Raw genomic sequence first — 24,365 nt, 5'->3', positions numbered from 1 at the left:
TTTTGGATTAGAGTTCTAAATCCTGCCGCAACAAAACTAATATTATACTAAAAATGATAATTTTCCAAAAAGAAAGCATGACAAATTCCACTTGTTACATTTGTATTTGCAGTTAATGTATATGGTGAAATGCCAAATGCTACATCTTTTACGCTAACGTTTTCTCGATCAGTTAACTACCAAATAAGAATGAATGTTAGTTTAAAACGAAACTAAATTTAAGTGTTAAAAAAAACTAAAATTGAACTATATTTTTACTTTTCAAAACACGTAACCAAGAAAGTAAAAATATGCATTTTGGAACAATCAATTTAAAATACATATTTTTTATTTTATGTGTTTTAGAACCTAAAAAGTTTGATCCAAAATACTGTTTTCAAAATCTAAAAATTTAACAAAAACCCAAAAAAGCATGTTTTTAACATGTGTCACAACCACATTCTTTCCAAAAAAACAAAAGACAAAAATCTTTTACTGAAAGAGGGAAATAGTGGTTTATGGCTTCTTATACAACAAACATTTGGCTCATTTAAAAGACTAACGTGTCTGCACTCTTCTTTTCAGTCATGCCTTTCTCTGTTTTAAGGTTTTTTTTCTTCTGTTACACATGTCTCATGCCTTATTGTTTACGATCCTTTTTATGGTATTGTTTTATGAAAGTTTTGGCCATGGCTAATTATTAAAGTAACAAGAATGAAAGTTTGTAGCCTTTGTCCTTATGGTTTGCACTAAGTTTGCAGCAACAGACTAAGTTGAAAGAATCAATAAGTTATTATTGTGTTTAATGTTATTATTAATTAAAACATTAAACAAAGTTACAAAGTTCACTTGATAAAGAAGTTGAAAGGATCAATAAGTTACATCAATCAAAACAAAGTTCATTTGACAAAGAAGTAGAGTGAAACTTCTTGCAAAAATATTACATCAGATATGTCAAAACACCCTGTTCACTATAAAAAAAGGAATGAAGATATCATAAACCATTTTATAAAACTACAGATGCTATAAAAAGAAGCAATAAACAAATTGAAGCAAAGATTAAAGAGAAAAGAAAATAGTCTTAAAAAGAACTTAGACAGAACCGGATGAATCTCACTTGGCAAACAGGAACTAGTGGTGAAAGCAATTGTACCTTAATATGCATCTGAAATGCATAATCCTAGTCATCGGTTCCAGCAACTATTAAGACAAAGTCAAGCATAGATACAGCAAAGAAACACACCACTTGTAGAGAGTGTCATTTCTTGTTCCACCCATGTCATTAGATATAACATCGAGGTTGATAGCTCTAGAAATCATAGAAGGAAACATCTCTGTCCATCGATTCTATTCAAAGAAGTAACCAATTAAAACAAGATATTAAACATATTAAACAAGATATCAAAGTCCACTAGTTAAGATCATTAGCAGTTCACTCACTATAGAAAACTAAAATTGGTTAAACTTCACTGAAGCCAAGCTACGAAGTTAATCATCATAGACATACCGTGTCCATCAAAGTCATATAATACCAATAAGAACAATAGCCGTTCATGTTGTCACATGCAACACCACAAGAAAAAGGGTTATCATAAACCTTTCAAGTGGTAGCAATTTCGGTCCACATGCTTGTGTTTTGAGAGTACAAATTTTGACAGTAGCAGGAGATCTAAGTCTATGATCACTAGTTTGGGTCATAGATGTTTGATGGATTAACTGTGTGAAAATTTGATGGTATGGTATTATGGTTTGGAAAAGTTGTTTCAACACACACAAGACAAGTCTTCCATAAGTCTGACATCAATACATATATATATATATACACATATATATATATATACACATATATATATATATATACACATATATATATATACACATATATATATATACACATATATATATATACACACATATATATATATACACACATATATATATATACACACATATATATATACACACATATATAGATATACACACATATATAGATATACATATATATATATATACATATATATATATATATATATATATATATACATATATATATATATATATATATATATATATATATATATATATATATATATATATCCAATGGTTGGAGTTTAACGTTGATGGTATTATTTCTGTATTGCTTGATTTATATTATGAATGTGATATTATTGTTTTAAAATATATATATGTTCTTTTGGTACTTTAGCTTATATTTACTTTTGTGTTGTTTGTTTGTGTGTTTTGTTTTGTCTTTTGCATCACTTTAATAGTGTAAGCTTATGGGTGTCTCTAGTGAGCATGAGCTAGCTGGTAGCGGAGCTGAAGTTTAGTAGAATGTTCCATCATTTTCTTATGTTTAGAAAAGTTTATATTACGTTTTTGTAGTATAAGACAATAAATATAATTATATCCTGTTAATATATATTATTTTGGATAACTGTAATGACAGTTATATGTATATTATTTTGAATAATTGTAATGACAATTATATATATCTTTTCTTGAATGGTATTTTATTAAAAATGTAATATATAAGTAGTTGAACACTATAAAGAAATTGGAATGTTACACCTACTATGAAACTTCTTAATTTGTATGTGATTTAATATATAGAATGTCTATTCAACAAAACTTTACTCTAATGGATGATGACCAGAAACTAATATAAGCACATGTGATAATATGGTTATGGTGTAATAAATCAATATCGAAAGTATTTATTAAATTAGTAGTGGAAGCGTGTCGATAAAGACAAAAGAAAACATGAAGAAGAAGAAGGTTAACGATATGGATAAAACATAAATCACAAATGTAGAAAAATATTTTTTATAAAATAAAAGGATGAAGAATACAAATGTATCTCCTTCTTACAAAAGAGAAACAATTAAAAAAACCAAAAAAAAAAAACAGAAAAGAAACAAAAGGACTTTGGCGGTGAGATCAATAATAATAATTGTGTATATATTATATTTTAAGTGAGGTGATAATATAAAAATATGTTTGATTTAATATAATAAATTATTTAATAAATGATTATAAATAATTTTAGTTTTTAATTTTTTATTTTTGTTTGCATCATAAAACAATATAAACTATATTAATTACTTTAATTTTTATAAGTGAAACATACTTAATTATTGAAAATAAAAGCTACTCATATTTAACATTATAAAAATAATTCAAAAATTATATTTTAGTTTACTATTTTTTTTCGTTATTAATTGTATTTGAGCTTTATTAAAAAAACAAAAATAGTAGTTATTTTAAAAATTCAGTTAACAACAATTATATTATAAAGGGTAAAATAGAAATATGAATTATATATAGTGATAGATGACTGAATGACTATATAACTTTTTATATTGTTCATATATAATAATTATTTTTTATTTAATTTTCCTTAAATTTTAGTTTATATGTTACTTATTAAAAAAATAACAAGATATAAAAATCATTTTGTTTTATAAAAATAGGTAGAAGAAATATCTTAAAGAAAATATAAATGAAGCATTTTAAAGAGGAAAGTATGTTAGGTAGAGATTCATCACCTGGTCACAACCATTGCTTAGGAAGGATGTTCATTACTAAAATGATTATTTTTTTCATTTTGCAGAGCATCACATGTGTTTGTTTTAATTATGAAATAAGAAAATATTTTTTGAAATATAAATTTGAGAATGTAGTCTTGTCATATTGGTTAAGACGGTTAAAATGTTTCTCGAAAGACGGTTTTTGAATCATTGTTAAAAGTTTGGACAAAGCAACTGTTTCAAATGACTGTTGTTAAAAGATTAAAAACCACGATGGTTTGGTTTTGTCCATTGTTAAATATGGAAAAAAAAAAATTAGCAAAAAGGTACATCAATAGTTCCCTATAGAACCATAGTTAAAAATGATTTTTTTTATTTTAATGACTATTTTTACAAAAGCCTCAATCTCCATAAATTGTGAGATGCATATTCATTATTCAATCATTCAATACAACAGTTTAATAGATTATAAACAGAGTTTAATAAACATATATAATTATAAACAAAAATTAATAAACATAGTTCTGAACAAATCTTTATAAACATATACAAATTGTATAAATTAATTGTCTATTACTTTAAATTGTTACAATACTGCATTTTTTAACATAAGCTAAGACATTTGAATCCAAGGGTTGTGTCATAAAAAATCTACAAAAATGAATTGAAGTAAAAATTAGTCTATATTGTAATAGGAAACAAAAAGGTGGAATAGAAAATGATGTATTGAAGAAAAGGATTAAATACCAAAAGAAAACGGAATTTGAGCTATAGAATGAGAGTTTGTTATCAGTATAAAAGAATGAATGAACAAAGGTGTCATTTGAAACGTACTTGACTATGCTTTATCAATGATGGTTTTGATTTGAAGAAAAAAAGTTTTGTTATGGAGCACGGGGAAGGACAAAAAATATAGTAACTTAGTAAAGAGTAATAACGCAGCGGAAATTCAGTTTTTCTTCTTGCGAGAATCTGCGAGCAGCACCAAATAAATAAAACAAAAATAGAATCCAAAACACAAAGACATATTAACAATTTTTAACGTGGAAAACCCCTCAATGCAAGGGTAAAAATCACGAGTCGTCCAGACCAAAGAAAAATCTACTATGATCAATAATATGGTACAAAAGAGTCTCCAATAATAACATCGAATGATGTTTTCTTTGAAGCAAGGTCGACATTTAAAACAACACCAACAAAACAAGTATTTATAACACATCATAACATTATCAAAATCCTAAATATAAATAACATTAAACAAAAAAATTATATTTAAGTTATAAACACTAATAAAATATCTCTAAATCATATCTAATTTTATAAATAATAACCCTACTTATATTAAAAATATTAAAAAAAAACTTACTTGGAATGGAGAACACAATGTGTTGCAAGACGCAAGCAAACAAGCGACAACCAACGATGACATTCAATTAGCAGCATCGCAAATACAACTCAAAATAGTACGTTCAACTAGCAGCATCACAAATACAACTCAAAAGAGTATCGTGGAGACCTAAGACAAGACACATAACCGAACTGGGAAGAACACATACTATTGAAATATATGTTAAATTTTTAGATAAATCTAAAAATATTTATAAATTTCAGGCACATCAAAATAATACAACATAGAAACATATTTAATAACTTAGAAATTTTATAGGAACTCAAAACATATTTTGCCTACTTTATTTATTTTAATCTATATATAATTTTCGTGTCAACAATTGCTTATTGTTTTTTATCAAACATATTTCTTTAAATGTTAAAACAAAATAAAAGCATCTTTAAACATTTTATACAATGTTACTCCTTGTAATAACACTTCTGGAAATAATTCCTGAAAATATCTTTAAACAAACATCTCCTTGTTGATTCTTATAAGTAACTCTCACTCCTCTCTACAAGACCTAAGACACTATCATTAGGCAGAAGATCAAACTAAATAATCACTGTTAAAATATATTAACTGTGACCACTTTTAATTAAAAATTAAAAAAACCTGAAACTACTCGTCTTTAGTTTTATATTATTTAAACTTAATGTTTATTTCGTGCATTGTTTATTTTTCTTGTTTTAGTTTAATCTTCTTCACATTTTCTTAGCACATAACTAATACCTATTATTTTTATCCACCTATCTCTTTTGTAATCACATCTATCACTTACATATTTATATATCTTTCTTGTTTACCACCCTTAACCAAGTTTCTAATAATATCTTACAAGTTAAAATATTAATTTCTCGTAGATATTTATAGTATTGACCAATTTGTGTAAAATGCGTGATTCTTTTTATTTCCCAAACCACTATCCAATAAATTGTTAAAAACTTGTTTAAAAACATATTGTAATAAGAAAACTGTGGCTATAATATGGTCCTAAACTTTTTTAGAAAAACATTATAAATAGGAAAATAGTAACTATATAATTACTAAAACTTGTATAAAAATATAAAGCTGATCACGCCAACAAATTGGGTTAGGATATTTTGACTCGTTTAGTCAATTTGTCAACAAGTCAAAATTGAACTTTAATATATTAGTTTGGTATACTAATTCTTTTCAATTAAAATTACAATTGTCAGAATCTATTAAAATCCACTAAAAACCCCCAAGTAGTGGGAGCAAAGTGCCAAGGAGAGAGTCAACGTTTCAGTTAGTGGAAAACAGGTGGCTGCAGGAGAGTGGTCGTTCGGTTTTAGTGAAGGCAGTATTTAATGCCAAATTTCAAATGTCGTGTCACTTCTCTGCATGCTTTCCTTCTTCTCCAAACTACTGAAACCATTTTCTCCTCCTTCTCTCTAAATCTCCTTCATCTTCTCTCTAAGAAAATCTCATTTTTCTTCTTCCGATCACCTCTCAGACACTGTTTGAACTCTCCCGGCGTCAAGGGCTTTCGTTTAAATCGATCGGGTTGTGGTTCTAAGTCGGTGAGTTACTTTCTCCTAAGCACGTTCGTTCTTTTCGCATGTAAACCCAGATTTCTGGTTGCATGAGCGAATCGTATTATTCTGAGTATTTCTGGTCTTTTGTTTGGTTTAGTTTCTTAATGCGTGACTATCGAATGTTAAGGTCTTTGATAGTGGTGAGCTCTATTCTGCATCTGTGAGCGTTCGGTTACGTTTAGAGGTAAGGGAAGCTTATATAATTTGATTAAGATTCTTGTTTTGAACGTTTGTATGTTTGTATGATACTTTGTTTGATTATTTGATGAGTATGAAATATGCGTGTTACTACATGTTTAGATGTGTGATGGATGATTGATAAATGGTGTGAACTGAGTTGAGATAGGGTTTGATCTTCAAACTGTAATATTTTGAGTAAATGTTGTAGTATGGTCGTGCGTCATTAGTGATCGTTCGATTATTCATGGAAGTGCATGGTCTTAACTAATTTCTCATGCTTTAGGGTTATTGTCTAAGTGTCACTCTGTAATACTCTGCAAAATTTTGTAAACTATAACCAAGAGTCAGTATTGACTGTTCAGTTTTCCTTTGAGCGTTCGTCTAAACTAAATTCTTCTTCTGGAGAGAAGTTCGTTCATGAAGATCGTTTTATAATATTAGATATATGTAAATGAGCGTTCGGCCTAAGTGTAGTTCTCCTTAGGTTTCCTAAACAGTTTCGTTAATGTATACTATACTACTTAAAGTCGTGGATGTTATCGTTATTTTTCATTAAAAAGAAGCGTGGCGCAAGTGTGTGTGTGTGTGTGTGTGTGTGTGTGTGTATATATATATATATATATATATATATATATATATATATATATATATATATATATATATATATATATATATATATATTCATTCATTTTATAAGTTTAGTAGTGCTCGGTCTTGGACCAAGCGTTCGGTCTCAGTAGCTCTCGTTCTTGATAAGTACTTGATCTTGGACCAGCGCTCGTTCAATAGTGTTCGGTTTCTACAGGGCTCGGTCTTAAACCAAGTGCTCGGTCTCGTTCAGTAATCTATTATTACCGTTTTTAGAATAAGAGTCTTCAGCCAAACTCAATAGCGTTCGTTACTTCATAGTTTCTCATCAGTTATTAGTATTGAGTGTCAAACAGTGTTGGTCTTTAAAAGGTGTTCGGCCTAGAGTCTTAGTACTCGTCCTAGGCTTCGTGGCGTCCGGTTTGAACTCTTAGGAGTCTGTTTATTAAAGTAGATAAATTCGTAAATAGCGCTCGGTCACGTTAGTTTCTAAGAAGTGTTATTCCCTTCGAACTTGTGCTATGATGAGAAAGTGTAATCTTATTTCAGTTGAATGTATTGATGATGAAGTATAAGAGAATTTGAAATGTGATGCGAATGAAATAGTTTGGTTATGAAAGAGTATTCCAGGGAGGAATATCTCCGAAATTGGTTATTGATTTGTAAAGTATGAATGTGGGCAAAGCTTAGCAGGCGTTTATCCTGATATTCCGTGATTACTCATTCTCACGTAGAGAGAAGTAAGTCATGTGTGAGAATGGCAGGAGGTCCTAGTCCATAAGGTTAACTTGGACGAAACGGATTAACCTCGGGTGGCAGCTGTTGAGGGTATCCCAGTTATTACATCACCCGGGTGCACAAACGTCATAGCTACACAGATTCATACAGTCCTGACAGTCATAGTCAAGTGGTCGGTCTTTGTATGCCATGACGTATGAATTATGATTTGGTTGTTGTTTGATTTAATCACGAACATTGTATGTTTTTATTTAATCAACTAAATTACATAAGATTACCCTATTTATTATCTTGTCTGTGTTGTGAGCAGAAGGAGAAGAGTTGCTGGAAGAAGCACTGGAAGAGGTGGAAGTGAAGGTCGAACTTTAGAAACGTTCGGTAAGTTGTTGGCCTCTTCTTTTGTAGGACCGTTCGGTATAAGTTTATTTTGTAAACCGTTCGGTCTAGTTGTAGTCAGTGTACGGTTTTAATTCCCTGATATTATGTAAGGTCGTTCGGCCATAATAGTATTTCGTTATGTGTAGAACTTATCTGTAGTATTATTAATATGTGATTATTCTCGTATATGATTTTATACTGTATTTTTATAATGTTACAAAAATAATATAAAATTTAACTTTTCTATATTATGATACAAATATACTTGTAATTTAAATTATTAATATTTAAATATTAAATTACAGATATCGAGTAGTTTAAGATTTAATCTAATAGTTATTTTAATTTATTTAATTAAAAATATTAATTAATTAATTAAAAGACTAAAAAATATTTATGTAACTAAATGTACTTAAAAAAGATTTACATAATTAAATATGTTTTTAACATATAAAAAATTTTAAGAATTAAAAAAAAAAATAGCAAACCTGCTTGTTAATCCGTCAGCCTGCCTCTTGTGGGGCAAAATTTTCAGTGCTATTTTCTATGGTCTACTTTAAAGTGATTCAGATCCCTATGCCACTCTTAGTTAAAAACATATCAAAAACGAGAAAACATATAAAAAACCAGAAAACAGTGGCTATAATATGTTGCTAAAACTTGTTTAAAAACATTTATAAACAAGAAAACGTAGCTATAAAAGAAGTAGCTATAAAAGATCTTCCTGATAGGTACCTGCACCACGGATATTAGTTCCTACTCCAACCTGTTCAATAAGGAATGACATTAATGGAAAAAGAAATTCCTTCAAAGAGTTAATTAAGAATTCGTTAATCAATAATTAGGAAGTGCAGGCAGATACATGACATGACACAACATGCACAACAAAAGACGTTTCTTGGTAAATTAAAGTTCGACAAATTAGGACCTGCACATGCATGCACTACTAGTCTCATGCATGTACAATTTTCAACCACTAACTTGTACCATATCTCTTTTTCGTGTTTGGTCTCAGTGTTGTTCAACATGCTGATGTATCTACCCTCCAATTAGTCTCTTCTTTTCTCAAGCTCTTCGTCCACCACTACACATATAAATATATGTTCAGTCAGTCACCTAAGAAGCAATAATCTAGCAGTAGAACATAAACAATGGGGAGGTTCAGCGTAAGAACCAGCAGCAGCAGGAAAATGAGGGTTCTGGGATGTATTTTGAAGTTGAAGGGTATGTTGGAAAAGCTTCAAAAGAGTGTCTTGTTGCGGAGACATAAATCAAGTTTCTGTGAGGGAGATTATGAAGAATTGGGAGATGACAGAGGGTGTGTTGCTGAAGATGTGAAAGAAGGGCATTTTGTTGTGATTGCAAAGGATAATATTGAGACAAAGAGATTGGTGGTTCCGTTGAGCTGTTTAAAGAACGCAAGATTCTTGAGGCTGTTGGAGGAAGCTGCAGAAGAATATGGGTTTGATCAACATGGTGCACTGACCATACCTTGCAGGCCTAGTGAACTTGAGATGCTATTGGCTCAACAATGGAAAGAAAGAAGACGATTCTGATGCTGCTAGGGAAAACTCCTGCAGAAAAACCATGGCTAAAAGCTACAAAAGTTATGTACTCATGTATTGAGCATATACTACTGCTAGAGTTTTTACATTGAGGGTTTTATTTAAAGTACTATTAGCAGTTGTCAGAAAAAGGAAAAAAAGGATCATAGATTCATAGCACATAGCAGATAGCTGAAAATTTTAGTATTCTCGTATTATTAATGTTTACTAATTATACATGACAGTATAAATTGAAACATTTATAATGTTTTCTGCATATATAACGACTGAGATTGGTTTCAAGAGTGCATATATATATATATATATATATATCAATTCTTGTTAGATTGTTTCAATGCAATCTGTAGTCTTAAATTCAGATATTAAAATGGAAAGTTGAGTTAAATATTTTAAATATTAAACATAATGATTCTACTGTATTCGAATTCAAGCAAGATCTTTTTAATTTAAAATATCTAAAAATAGGGGTTTAGTTAGTAGGTAATTAGAAGAAAAAAACAGGGCGAATTGATATTTTTTTAGTTTATAAAAAGAATCGAAAACTATTTTCTATGAATTAATTAATTATGCTAATCAAGTATCATCATTTCTTTTGCAAGATTATGAAATTGATTTAAAACTTTTCAATATTGAAAAATACATTATAAAAGATATTTCTCAGATTTTGGAGAAGCATATATAAAAAAAGTTTGAGTTCAAAAGAAATAGTAATATATCAAGACTTTATATATGATTTACTTTTTCATCCTAATAAAGAGCTGTATCCAGACTCTCAATGTAGAAATTAACATTCTAATAAACTTTCATAAGTTTATTATTACTCATGTATAAAAAAATAATCAACAATTTTTATTTTCCTTTTTAGCTTACATAAACACTTTCAGATATTCTTATATGAAACTTACCGTAAGTATGTATACCTTTTAACACAGCCCTTATTAAGATTCTTTAAAGTAAATGAAAAGTTTTAGGCATCACTTCGACTAAGTTTTGCCAAAAGATTTTTGTAAAAGAGATGTTGAAGACTTTGATCTTTATCGCCAAAGAAATTTTTTTAACCTGTTCAGAGATATTAGATCAACGTAAAAATGTTTTTTTTTTCTTTTTTCTAAAAAATCTCTTATGGTCATATCTAGGCACTATCATATTAAATTTGTTAATTATTCTGTGAGTTTCGAAAAATACTTTCACATAATTTAATAGATTAAATCAAGATTAATATATATTTTGATTGTGTTTTATAGTAAATAAATTATGTAAATTTCAACTTACAAACATTATATTGAGTTACAATTTAAAATATAATTTTCAATAAGTCAATTAAAACAGTATTTGACTGACTAAATCAGTGCATTAGATAAATATTCTAATATTCTCGATTTATTATCTTAATATGTTAAATTAGTTTTAATGTGTTAAACCACTCTCATACAATTTGCTAGATTTCCCTTAAAAATGACTACTCATTTAAAACACTTCAACCAACATTAGAGAGAGAACCAACAAATCAATACAACAGCATGAGATATGAATTATCAATGCATTAGAGCGAAAATAAAGTCTTATGACCACAGAATACTTACTAATCAATAACTATTATAAAATCCTCTCTTCGAAAGAAAGATTTATAGAGTGTTTCTCATTTTTCGGATACATGTCTTTTATAGGCGAGAACATGTCTTGCATATTTTTCCGTTTTATTGAATAACACAAGCAATACCTGCGTGTCCACATTTTCTTACTACTTACGCTACTTTATTTTATACAAAAAATATTTAATATTCATATTAACTTTAATTTTATATATTCATTTAAATACACATTATGTGTAATTTACAACTTAAGAATCATATTAAAAAATAATATAAATTATGTGTTTATATAAAACCTATATACTCATAAAAGAGAAAAATAAAAAACGAGTCTTATATTCCGAAAAAATAATAGCCCTGTCATATACTCTCGTGTAGCATTGAAAAGAATTAAACAGAAGGGATATTTACAATACTTCAAGTTTCTCAATAAAATACATCTACCTGTTTTAAAATTCAAAATTATTGAAACATAGCAGTTTAATTCTTAAATTTTCTCATCCGAGAGAAGCAAATAAGAAAAGTCATTATTTTTTTCCTTGTTTATTAAAGTCTCCTAACTCTCAGTAAGTAGAAGGTTTAAACTTTTGACATGTACTGCGAAATTCCCCCTACAAGGTTTTCATGAAAAGCTACCAGGGAAGAAAGTGAAATAATGAACTAACAGTAATTATAATACCAAAAATATAACACTCTGGGTACAATAGTTCATTTTCTAGAATAAGCCTCTCAATCGTAGGTATTCAGATAGGGACTGTCTACCTCAAGGTGATATCCCATTTATCCATGCTGGTTAACAACCAAGCAAATAAATGATAAGCACAACAAATAGTAATAGTAGAATGGAAAAAAAAAATATTACCAGTCCAAACCCCGGCATCTCGGCTAGGACAAAAATCATAACCACTTTCTATACCATATACCGATTATGCCAATGGAAATCGTCCAAGTTGAGGGAAATCCAACTCAAACGGTACCACCCACTCAAGAACAACGAGTGAGAAATCCTTGGGCAATGAGAAATCCCTACTACCTTACCTTCTTTAGTCAGATAAACCCGCCTTGGCCTTTAGATGAGCCTTGAATTCCATAATGTCACCCTCCCATCTAGTCACACTTTGATTAGCACATACCCATATCTCATGGGCCACCTGATTTATGAGCCTGAAATCATGGCTAACAAGCACCAAGCCCCCATCCCATTCATTCAATGCCTCAGCCAAAGAATCAATTGTCTCAATATCCAAATGATTGGTTGGTTCATCCAAAAGAAGCATTTGTGGCTGCCTCCAAGCTAACCAAGCAAATATCACCCGACTCCTCTGCCCATCGGACAAGTTCTTCATTGGCATCACCTGGGCTTTACCTGATAGCCCAAACTTCCCTATCGCTGCCCTCATCTTCTCTTCCTCGTTTCCAGGATATTCTTTGATCATAAACTGTAGAGCAGACATATCCAAGTCTAACTTTTCAGCCAAATGCTGGTGATATTGAGCAATCCGAAGATGATTATGACGCCTAACCATGCCATCAGAAGGCATCAAATCACCTGTCATTAGCTTCAGTAGTGTACTCTTCCCAGCCCCGTTGGGTCCAACCAGTGCGACCCTAGAATCTAAATCAACCCCAAAGTCGATGTTCTTGTATATGAGGTTATCAGGAGTGTAACCAAACGACACCTCAACAAACTGGAGAACTGGAGGGGGAAGTTTTCCAACATCAGTAAAACGGAAAACCAAAACCTTGTCCCTGACCACTTTTTCTGCAAGTCCACCACGTTCCATTTTTGCCAATGTTTTCTCCTTACTCTGTGCCTGGCGAGCAAGTTTTGCAGAACCATGACCAAATCGAGCAATATATTCCTTCATTGAGGCAATCTGCTCCTGCTCCCACTTATACTGTTTCATCTGGTTCTCTTCTAGCTCAGAACGAGTCTGAACATATTGATCATAGTTACCAGTATAGAGCTTCAGTTTTTTGCTTTGCATGTGGATAATATTTGTGCAGACACCATTAAGAAAGTCCTGAGAGTGTGAAATCACAACCAGAATACGTTCAAACTTCTTCAAACTCTCCTCCAGCCAAACACAAGCTTCCAAATCTGCAAACAGATTTTAAAAAATTAAGAACAAGCAGGTAGAAATTTCCAAAAATGGCAACAATCATAACAACAATAATAGTGGAACAAAATGCACACACCAAATTCAATATAACTAAATCAAAAAACAGAAGATGCCTAAAAGGCCAAAGATGGACGATTGCCAAGGTAGAGAGTATACCAAGGTGATTGGTTGGTTCATCAAGTAGAAGAATGGTTGGGTTCATAAATAGAGCTCGTGCTAATGCAATTCTCATTCTCCAACCACCAGAAAAATCACGTGTCTTTTTTGCCTGCATTTGCTTGTCAAAGCCAAGACCATATAAGATTTCCGCAGCACGTTTTTCTGCAGTTGCTGCGTCTAAGGCGTCCAATCGCTCATAAACACGTTCCAGGGACTCACCACCTCCATCATCCTAGAACAATGATTTCTCAAACAAAGTTAGCAAGCCTACAAAATTAAAAACAAAAAGGGGTAAAATCTAGAAAAATAATCACTTAAAAAAACCTGTGCCGCCAAAATTTCAGCTTCTTTCTCCAATTTCAACCTTTCTTCATCACAGCTTATGACAGCTTCCAATGCAGACATGTCAGAGGCTTCAATCTCCCGCGTGAGGTGATAGATATCCATATGGTCAGGAATTGGAAGTTCCCGCTCACCAATGGCTGTAAGGAGTGTAGATTTTCCACAACCATTTAACCCAAGTAAACCATAACGCCTGAAAGAAATTCAAAGCAATAACAATCATTGGCAAAAAATTGAAGTAATGCATTACATATGTACCAGAAAGGGTAAGGACAACAAACCTTCCATAATTCAGCTCCAGTTCAGAATCAACAATGAGATCATGTCCATGGAATGTAACAGACAGAGACTCTATCTGCAATTTAAGAAAACATGACCAATCGCATCAATACAAAACACTAATCATTTTCAGCATTAACAAAGTTATAATTAATTTGGCAGAAATGTCCATTTGCTGCACAACATTACCTACCTCAGAAGGGTTTGTAATGGGTGAGTATTTGGTTACATTCACAAAGGAGAACCATGGCAACATGGTAGAATAGCCAAGCTACAGACCCAACTGCCCAGCTAGGCGCTCAAATACGTGCACGCACGCTAGCAACAATAAGCTACAAGTAAGACTCACTAAACCGGGAATGTCTACCACATTCTAGAAAACTTACACATTATCAAGATAGATTATGTCCGCTATAAGGATGCAGGCAACAAGTGCGTCAATAATGTTAGGTCTGCTGTAAACTTTGATCTAAAAAACGTATACACTAAATCGAATATATATTTAATGAAGTTCTTCCCAGAATTTTGTGTTTTCCACAAACTAAGGCATAATTTCTCATTAAAAGTGCAAACGAAAAAATCTAAGCGCTAAATTACTAAACATTTTGCAGGCTGGTAGAGTATCATCAAAAATTAGGAGTAGAGTTCAGGGGAAAAAAAACCTAGCATAACATAAAAGTCTCTCTGATAGATGATATAACTAAAATAAATTTTTGTCGTAGTTTTTTCATCAATTTTACAAAAATGATCCTATATTATGAGAGAATTCCCTACAACAAAGAGATTTATGTATAACTATGTAATCACAACAGTCACGGTTGGTGTTACTCACTCGAATATCTCTGGAAAGAGGATGTGAACAGAGGACACCGGTACAGGTCCGATCAGATATATGCATATCGGCTATTCCGTTGGCGGCCTTATCGGCAGCTTTGGAAGATGCAGCGGCGACGACGGCGGCGGCGGCGGCCTTTCCACCTCTTTTAGCGGCGGCGGCGGCCTTCTTCTGTGCAGCCTTCTTCTTGCTAGCGTCCGACACCATCCTTAATCGCTAATCGAAGACGAATCAAGAGGATCGGAAAGGAGAGACGAAAATAGATCTAAAATACGACCTAGGGTTTCGCGGAACAAAGAGAAATAAAAACCGAACCCGAGAGAAAGCTTAGGGTTCGAGGTTTGCGTTTTTGAAGGAGGTAGTTGTGGACAGAGTGAGGCGAGGTTTGGGATATATATAGAGAGAGAGGGAGGGAGGGAGCTGTGGGCTTCCGCTTTGGTTGCGTGTTCGAGTTGGACTGTGACTAAAGAAGCTATGTCAAATTATAAATTTGTGCTAACCAGTGGTGCTTTTATGCAACTTAAGTTCCTTATTATAATGGGCTTCCTAGCAAATTCTCTTATTTTGATCTTCTAAATGGGCCAGCCCAGATTTTTCTCCAAACAAACCTTACACGGACAAAAAAAAAGCTTAGGGGCCTTCTTCCTGCACCCCACATTGTTCTTCATGCACACTCAAATGTTTTTAAATAGGGATGAAAACGGATAAGGTCAGGTACAGATAGTTTATACTCGCATTCCGACCCGTAAAATGAAAGTTACCCACAACCCGCCCACTATTCGTATGGGTATCCATTTCAAAAAAATGTGCAGATATTTTCAAACCTGCAAGTACTCGCGAATATCCGCAAATGTTATAAATATGTTTTTTATACATTTTTAAAATAACATTACAAAAAAATATATAAAATTTAATATAAATTAAATTAAATTTAAATCAAAATTTTATTTTAATTAAATTTAATCTAATAAAATATAAATTAATTTTATTTTAAATTAAATTATTATTTTTACTTTTTGTGGGCAACGGGTACTCGCAGGTCGGGTAGTATAATACCTGCATCAAACCCGTTTATAAACGGTATTAAAATACTTGTTACTAAAACGGTTCATGGGTATCAACTACTCATCGCAGATTTTATACGTAGGTACCCGCGGGCACGGATTTTTTTGTCATCTCTATTACTAGATATCCTTTCACTTTGACAAGGGTTAAAAACTAATTACTCTCACCTTATTTAACCCTCTCAACACTTACCCCTTACACTTTTATCCTAGTGTTAATGTTGCACTTCTTCACTTCAAAATTTGTCTTTCTTTATTCCTTTTATCACCTTTAACCTCGTCCTTTCCTTTCCTCCTTCCCTTCTGTGCATCTCCTTCTTCACTCACTTTCTTCTTCATATGCATCGCGCACTCCACTCCTCTCAAGAAAGTTTCAATTTTTTTTCGTTATCTGGGATAATCAAGCAGGTGAAAAGCTAGGTGACGGATTTTTAAATCTATTATATTAGATAGATAACAGGTTTATGAAATTTTGTTCATTTAGCTGGATAGATGAAACAAATTTCAAAATCTATTGAAGAGGTGAGATTCGTAAGGACATGAATTATAATTCGAAATCTGATTGATGGAATGTACAAAATTTTCAAAATTTGGTTGAAGGAACATACCAGATTTTGAAATTTGGTTAAGGAAATGTGATAAATTTTGATATAAATATATATATATTAGCTTTCGAAATCCATTTTAGTTTTGGAAATTTCGTTAACGAACATAGTGGATTTTGAAATCTGGTTAATGTTACATACCAAATTTTGAAATCTGGTTGAGGTTATGTTTCAGATTTTGAAATCCAATTTTGTTATTATTTTTTTAATAACTTTAGTCCTTTTTTGTTACAAAAATGTTAAAAACACAAGGTGACTCTACATATCAGGTTGAGAACTCTACTAAGGTTACGTTAGAAAGAGATCCATGACGTTTGCTTGTAGATAAGGTTGTCATAGAACAACGTATAGCAATTCACATATCTTATCTTAGGATTTGGTTCAAATTTATGCACAAATAATTTTAGTATTTAACAAGTTATTTCCTGGTCATATCAATAAGGTCATGAACTTTTTATCTATCTCTTCTTTTACATATAATGGATTTATTTGAATCGCTACATGATTTTATTTTAATCTTTCTTGGGTCAGATCTCATATTAGAAAGTCTATGAGTAATATTATTTACAAATCCTATTTTTTTTGCTTTTTCATTGGGACTAGTTCTTGTTTGTGTATCTTCATTCTATATTTTATCAAATTCTCATTTCATACCTCATAACTACTTATTTACGTGGGTACTATAAATTTTTTAATAATATTTGTTGTGATGTTTATGAATGGTTCGATCATAAGGCGTTAAGTTCATTTTTGGTATAAATATCTTTGCCCAATATTTTTTCTTGTGAACACAGTAGCAGAAATCACATATTTTTCTAACTTATTAACTTGCAACTTTGTGCCATTACAAAGACCTTTTGCTTGACCAATGTTTCCTAGAAATATAATCGGTACACTTAATCTCAACTTCAATCAATGATTTGGTATGCTTGAACATTTTATTTCAATCAAGAATTCATATGTAAATCACTCAACTTAAATTTTTTGGTCTTCATCTAATTGAAAAGTTGTATCTAAACTTAAATAAGTAATTCTCTCACCATTTATCAAAGATAACACGAAGTCAATAACTCTTTTCTCTCTGCATATTCAATTGTTGGCCTGAGAATTCCTTCATAATAAAAAAATCCATGAGACATCATATTTATCACAAATTCAAGGTAGACAAATTGGACTAATGATAGTAAAGACGATTCACTATTTTAAATTAAAAGTTTTGTCGATATTTTGAGAATTCGTTCACCATTTTCATTTAAATTCATGTCTTCATCTCCAATTTTCAATATTCAATCGATAAATTCTTTAATATTTGTTGCAATTTGATTTGTGGTAGCATCTAATCTTAGGTTCTTGGAAAGTTTGAACACTTCACAATATTTCCATAACTTAAAATAGTTTATTGATGATTTGGTAACATCATATTTAGCTTCTTTTTATCACAAGAAAAATTTTCCTAAAATCTCCTCCCAAAACAACTATTTTACCCCCAAAAGGTTTGTCCTTGTTTACACTATTAACATTTTTCATAATATCCCTTAATGTTCTATCAAATGCTTCAAAACATAGTTTATTCATCATGGGTGTTTCATCCCATATGATCAATTGGTTTTAAACATAGTTTATTTTGGTATGCAAAATGTAGGGTGTGTTAGTATAGATGCAATATCACTGGAAGCTACATTTAAAACAATTATTCATTTGCATCTCACAACATAATGTTCTTCACATGAAAGTTTTAATGTTCCACTATATGCACACAAAAAAAAATTCTCCCTTTTTGTGAAAGCACCAAAAATATTTTTACGTGTAATGGCAAGTTGATTTCTTTTCTCTTTTGATATAAAATTTCATTAGATAATGATTTTCAAGTAGCCTTCAAAAGTATATCTAGTTTGGGCATTGTATTAATCATCAACAAAATAACAAACAATCTTCTCATTCATTTCCATAAACAAGTTCACTTGCTTCTTTGATTGCGTCAATAAATTCCTTATCATCTGCCAATAATCCTAAAGCATAACAAGCTTCTTCATAAGTTTCAAAAGTATGTCCGTTAATTGTCTCAATGTTATCATAATCAATACAACTCTTTTGAATTGTCAACAATATTCTCATGTAATACAACTCACCATATTATAGAGGAATATAATTAATTAAGTTTACCAATGTTGTACCCTTGCTTTCTTTGTTTTCATTACTTTTGTTAAGCCATCAATACAAACTTGATTAGAAATTCATACTAAGTCAAACCTTCCTTCAAAATGAGTTTTATTAGCCTGAAATCAAGCTAGAAACATAGGGTTCATATTTTGGTAATAGTTGAAAATTACATAATATTATTGTCATCTTTAAACAAACTTGAATGATGACCCAGAAGATGGAATGTCAATCTTTGAATAGTAGACCATCTATGGTGAATGTCAAAAGCAAAAATTCTCCAAATTACCTCACATGGTAATACACACACACAACACACACACACACACACACATATATTTATATATATAATTATAATACGTCTTTATTTCATTAACAATGGGTGTGTTGTTACATTCTATTGAACAACTACTTATTTTAATTGTAGCTCTATCTGAATCTTTGTTAATATACTTGAACAAATACTTGTTGTAATACTCAGTATTGACACAAGCTTGATATCTCATTAGAAGTTTTAGACTATAAGGAACAAAACTAGGATTGTTAAGTCTATTTACATTCTTTTCCAAAAATTTACCATCATCATGTCGTCTATAAGAAGGACTCATCAATGGTAGTGGAAGATGTAAATTTTTTTGTATAAAATTTAGAACATCTACCCTCTTTCATGCATGGTTAATTTAATTTTGCAACTGTTGAGACTTTGGCAAGTATACCAAATCGTTTCAAGTAATAAACCGGTAAGACCGGATATTGTTTCCCAAGAGACTCGTGTCACCAAACAATTGTATAATTTCTAACTGACTAAACATAAATGGTAAAAGTGATCTTTGTTAACTCAAACACTTGAAAATGCATAAGATTAGAAATGATATGGAATGGTATTGTTGGGGGATGATTTCACCTACTTCACTCTTATGCATGGAAAACCACTTCCTCTTCATTAATATGCCAATGTCAATCTACTAATTTATTCAAACTCAATCTCTTGGTAGATAGAGTCTAGACTTCCTTATTAGACTTCAATCCCTTTGAAAACCTAACAATTATTTTCGCATTAAGAATTGAGATTCAAGACAACCAAAGGTCCTAGTTTCTATCCAGTTCAAGATTCACACAATATTTCCCGATATCAACCAAACCCTAAAATAATGTCATGGTTGATCAAATCATAACAAACTTTAAGAGAAAGAATTAAACACTAGCAATCAATTAAATAGGCATATAATCATTCAAATCAACTGTAATATACATAAGATATTCGTGGTTACATCAATCCCCAACAACAATGAAATTAGCTCTCCATTCTCATTGAGAGCTCAAGCTTACAAATGGTGGAAATGGAAGAAGATGAAGACCCAAGGATGAAGAAGGGTTGTTCTCATAGCTCCTAGCTCACCTCCAAGAGCTCCAACAGAGAGAAATTGTGTTTGGATGCCAAAAGATCTCGAGCCCTTTGCGTTTTAGGGTTAAATAAGCTTAATCTTCCACATTAGCGAAAGTTGCGCTAAGCCTGCGCTCCAACGCGCATTAGTCAGAAAAGTGGCGCTCAAGCGCCCTTAGGCATAGGGCGCCCGATTGCAAGCTAGAAATGGTGCAATGGCGCTCCACTACCCATGGAGAAAGAGCGCTCAGGCACGACTTCATTTGAGTCCTGATTCTTCATTTTTGTTGTTCTTCCTTCTTTCTTTGGGTTCTAGTGCCTTCATTAGATGCAAAGACTTCTTCTAGCTTATTTAAACATATAAAAACAGGGGTTAATGATCAATTTATCTCATTAAAGCCTAAGATGCAACCACTTAATAAATTAAAAGAAAACTATAATTTACAAGACAAAAAACTAAGAAATAGTTGACATTTTCTCTCAATTCAATATTGAAATTATGATAAAATATGTCATTATTATCAGTAGCTCCATCATGAAGTTTATGAATCATATAGTTTTTCGCAACATTTTTCAATTTTGGATAAATATTTAAATCATGCAATTCAACATATATTATTTGATATTTTATGGTGCATTTGTAGCTTATTATCTCCACATGTAATATATGAACATGTGGTGAACCTGTCTTTTAAATTCTATTTTGTACATTCCTAATAAAAGAAAACAAATAGGTTAAATTAACTTTAACTTCCTAGTATTAAATTATATGAATAATTTCAATTGATTTAATTGACCAGCTAACAACTAAGAATTTATTCTTCTTGAAATTTGCCATCATTTTGTCCAGTTGTAGCTTCATTTTGAACACTTTACAAACATGTGATAATGATAAACATTTTACCAACACAAAATGACAATCTCACTCCAATTGACATTGTTATGAACAAATCTAAATATTCAAATCTTTTACAAATAGTTATAACATGTTGATAATTGTTGAACATCTTATTTTAAGTTATATTTCTATTATAAGACATTTTGAATTAATTAATAAATTAATCACAAATTAAAGATATTCATATAAACCTTCATTATGAACAGAGTCCTTCTTATATCAATCTAAAATTTTTACGTAATGAAAAATTATTTAGACCTAAATTAATTTTCATAAACACTGATATTTGACACTGTATGCTTTAATTTTAACAAAAATAATATGAATGATGATTGTATATTTTTTATTGAAATATAATAATAACATAGTTATATAATAACATAATATTACTAATCTAATAATAGCATTTATTTTTTGCAATTAAATTATCATTGCAAAAGAATCTCACCATCTAAATAAATTATAGAATAAAGTGAGATTGCAACACTTGGAGAGAATACTACCCAACAAAAACACAGTAGAAATCCGATTACCTTATACTGTACATTTGGATTTCAAAAAAATACATCTTCATAGATTACATAAAACTTTAATTTAAACAATTGGTGACAAACATACCTCGTCAGAAATTCCAGATTCATCATTAGCAGCACCGGCAGCTCCGCCACCACAGACACGACCGCCGGTACCAGATGGGCCAGTTCTTTTATTTTGATCTTGTAAATGGGATAGCCCAGATCTTTCTCCAAACATACCTTAAAAATTAATCTTTTTTTAAAAAAAGAAAAGAAGTGGGCCAAATATGTATTTGGCAAAAAAAAAAAATCAATTAACTTTTATTAAGATTGGACATACTTTTGGATCAACTGGTTCCCTCCCATATAGCAAGAAAGGATCATCAAACTATCAAACCCAAATAGTATATTTATATTGCTGTTCTATTAATATCAAGAAAATAAAATAAAACCAAAAAATAATATGTATATTAATGATGTCAACTTTTTAACAGCATAATCTAACTAAACTATTATATATAAAAAAATTTAACCATTTCGACTGCTTCAAAAAACAAGTATAATTATTCTGATAATAACCACAATAGAAGTCATACAATACAAAATATTTTGCTGATAATATATATCCATTAAATTAGAAGTAATATTAAACTATTCTTTTTGAAAAAAAAATTTAAGTGAAAAAAACCTAGGTGAAAACTATTTTTTATCGTACTTATGTTTTTTCTATAATTTAAAGTATAAGAAAAAAAAAATTAGAAGTGACAACCAAAAAGGAATCTGATTGGGTCGGGTTGGTCGAACAAAAACAAATTAGAAGTTGTAATTTGTCTCACCATTTTTTTAAAATCTTTTTATTTTTTTTAAATTTTTAAAATCACACACACATATATATATTAAAAATATATTTAATTATATAAATATTTTTTGAGCTTTTAATTAAATAATTAACACTTCACATTTATATGCTAATTTATTATATTATAACTAAAAATTAAAACTTAATTTATAAATTTTAGTAATTTAAATTATAATATTATTATATATTTAAAAACTATAATATAAAAAAGTTAATTTTTTAAATGATTTTATTTTGATTTTAAATTAGAAAAAAATTAGCTGGCCTGAATTAGACTGACTTTCCAATTTGGCAAACTAGATGAGTCAGATCAAAACATACTAACGAATTCAACTCACCTTTTTCTACAATATTACTACTTTTATTTTTTGTTTGTTTAAGCTTTTATGTTAAAAATTTACATTTTTTTTAATGAAATGATCTTTACCTTCTTCAGAAGTTATGGATTTGGAGTATATGTATAAAACGATAAAAAACTATATATAAAACTAAAAATGTGTGATGATTTTCAGGTGAGTAAGATTCTTGGAGTCTTTGTGCACTGGCAGTATTATTTTGTCATCATTTAATTAAACTTTTATTCCTTTGGAAATCTTCCATACCTTTATTATTTATTTGCCCATTCTTTAACAGTCTAAGCATTGTTTTCATTATCTCGTCTACTTTAACTTTTGAATGCATGCACTTTTTTTTAACTTTTAGCTAAAGACAATTATTAAACTTTTGCTTTATTACCATTTTCTTTGTTTTCTATATACTAGCTACTTGCACGCAAAAACAAATTAATTACATAAAAAAGTGTATTTAATTAGTTTAAATTTTCTATTTAATGTCGGATTATCTTTTATGAATGATTCATGTTGGTAATTCAACAATGATTAGAAATAATTCATAATATATATTGTTTTTGGTATAGGGTCAAATAACTTCACAAGAGTTAGAGTAAAATTTTAAATTCACAATAAATGTCATCACATACTTATTTCCTTTAACCTTTATTTATATTCAGGGTTGAATTTCAGCCAATTATACACTAATTGATATTTACTTTTATTTGCAATGTTTCTTAAGTATTTGGCTGTTGAGTCTGACCATTCGGTTATTGACCATGTATGACCGGATAACTTTCGTCTTGTTTTATTCAAATTCGAGAATTCAAACCTACGTGACCGACTATCCCTATTTAGTGGAGTGGCTGCTCAGCCATACAATACATATATTTTTTGAGACAATTTTATAGAATTAAATTAAATTTAAAATTTATTTTATAAATTTTATTTTACAAATCAATTTTGTATGAAAAATTAATTTTAAATCAATTATAATAACTAAGAAACTAATAAGCTTAGCTGTGGTTACAAACTTAGTGCAAAAATAGTAATTTTGTGTGTTTTCTTGCAAAATGTACTCTTTGGTTGTTTAGTAAATCATAATTAGGAAGACTTTTTTGTTTATTTTGTTTCCTTTGAGCCATCTAACTTGAAAGAACAAAAAGTGGCGTACGTCTCTATTCTTTTCCGTGTTCGAAAGTCTCTCAAATTCATTGACTTGGAAGTCTCAAAAGTTAAAGGATATATATGAAAGGATTTTTTGGCCCCCCATTGTACTATGGATAAGAAAACGTGACACAAAATACTTTTTCTTTC

At 30.3% G+C, this 24,365-nt stretch overlaps 2 protein-coding genes across 3 annotated transcripts; one reads left to right on the top strand and one right to left on the bottom strand.

Annotated features, from left to right (window-relative positions):
* Positions 1-9,458: 9,458 nt before the first annotated feature.
* Positions 9,459-10,183, top strand: LOC124826917 (protein SMALL AUXIN UP-REGULATED RNA 54-like). Its single transcript, XM_047299881.2, has one exon. It carries the CDS (start codon positions 9,494-9,496, stop codon positions 9,896-9,898), a length of 405 nt encoding a protein of 134 aa, XP_047155837.2. The 5' UTR covers positions 9,459-9,493; the 3' UTR covers positions 9,899-10,183.
* A 1,964-nt stretch (positions 10,184-12,147) lies between these two features.
* LOC124826921 (ABC transporter F family member 1) lies at positions 12,148-15,619 on the bottom strand. Of its 2 annotated transcripts, XM_047299889.2 has the most exons (6): positions 15,235-15,377; positions 14,596-14,720; positions 14,405-14,478; positions 14,106-14,316; positions 13,779-14,013; positions 12,148-13,600 (listed from the first exon to the last, which is right to left on the bottom strand). In XM_047299889.2, exons 2-6 carry the CDS (start codon positions 14,656-14,658, stop codon positions 12,543-12,545), a joined length of 1,641 nt encoding a protein of 546 aa, XP_047155845.1. In that variant the 5' UTR covers positions 14,659-14,720; positions 15,235-15,377; the 3' UTR covers positions 12,148-12,542. The 2 variants fall into 2 exon arrangements, with proteins under 2 accessions (XP_047155845.1, XP_047155843.1); XM_047299887.2 differs by lacking the exon at positions 14,596-14,720 and having other exon boundaries at positions 15,235-15,619.
* Between the last annotated feature and the right edge of the window lie 8,746 nt (positions 15,620-24,365).

The sequence above is a fragment of the Vigna umbellata genome, chromosome 3 (assembly GCF_029865625.1).
Source record: "Vigna umbellata cultivar VRB3 chromosome 3, Vumbellata_1.0, whole genome shotgun sequence".
NCBI lineage: Eukaryota > Viridiplantae > Streptophyta > Magnoliopsida > Fabales > Fabaceae > Vigna > Vigna umbellata.
Note: the sequence above shows the minus strand (reverse complement) of the source record. Positions and strands in the feature narration are given on the sequence as shown.

What these genes read in the sequence shown, in the direction of transcription:
- LOC124826917 (XM_047299881.2), top strand. Translation starts at nt 9,494, where the DNA reads ATGGGGAGGTTCAGCGTAAGAACCAGCAGCAGCAGGAAAATGAGGGTT.
- LOC124826921 (XM_047299887.2), bottom strand. Translation starts at nt 15,444, where the DNA reads ATGGTGTCGGACGCTAGCAAGAAGAAGGCTGCACAGAAGAAGGCCGCC. An exon ending in CTGGAGCTGAATTATGGAAG is followed by an intron (nt 14,317 to 14,404) that starts GTTTGTTGTCCT and finishes AATTTCTTTCAG; the next exon opens with GCGTTATGGTTTACTTGGGT. An exon ending in CTGAAATTTTGGCGGCACAG is followed by an intron (nt 14,014 to 14,105) that starts GTTTTTTTAAGT and finishes TCATTGTTCTAG; the next exon opens with GATGATGGAGGTGGTGAGTC.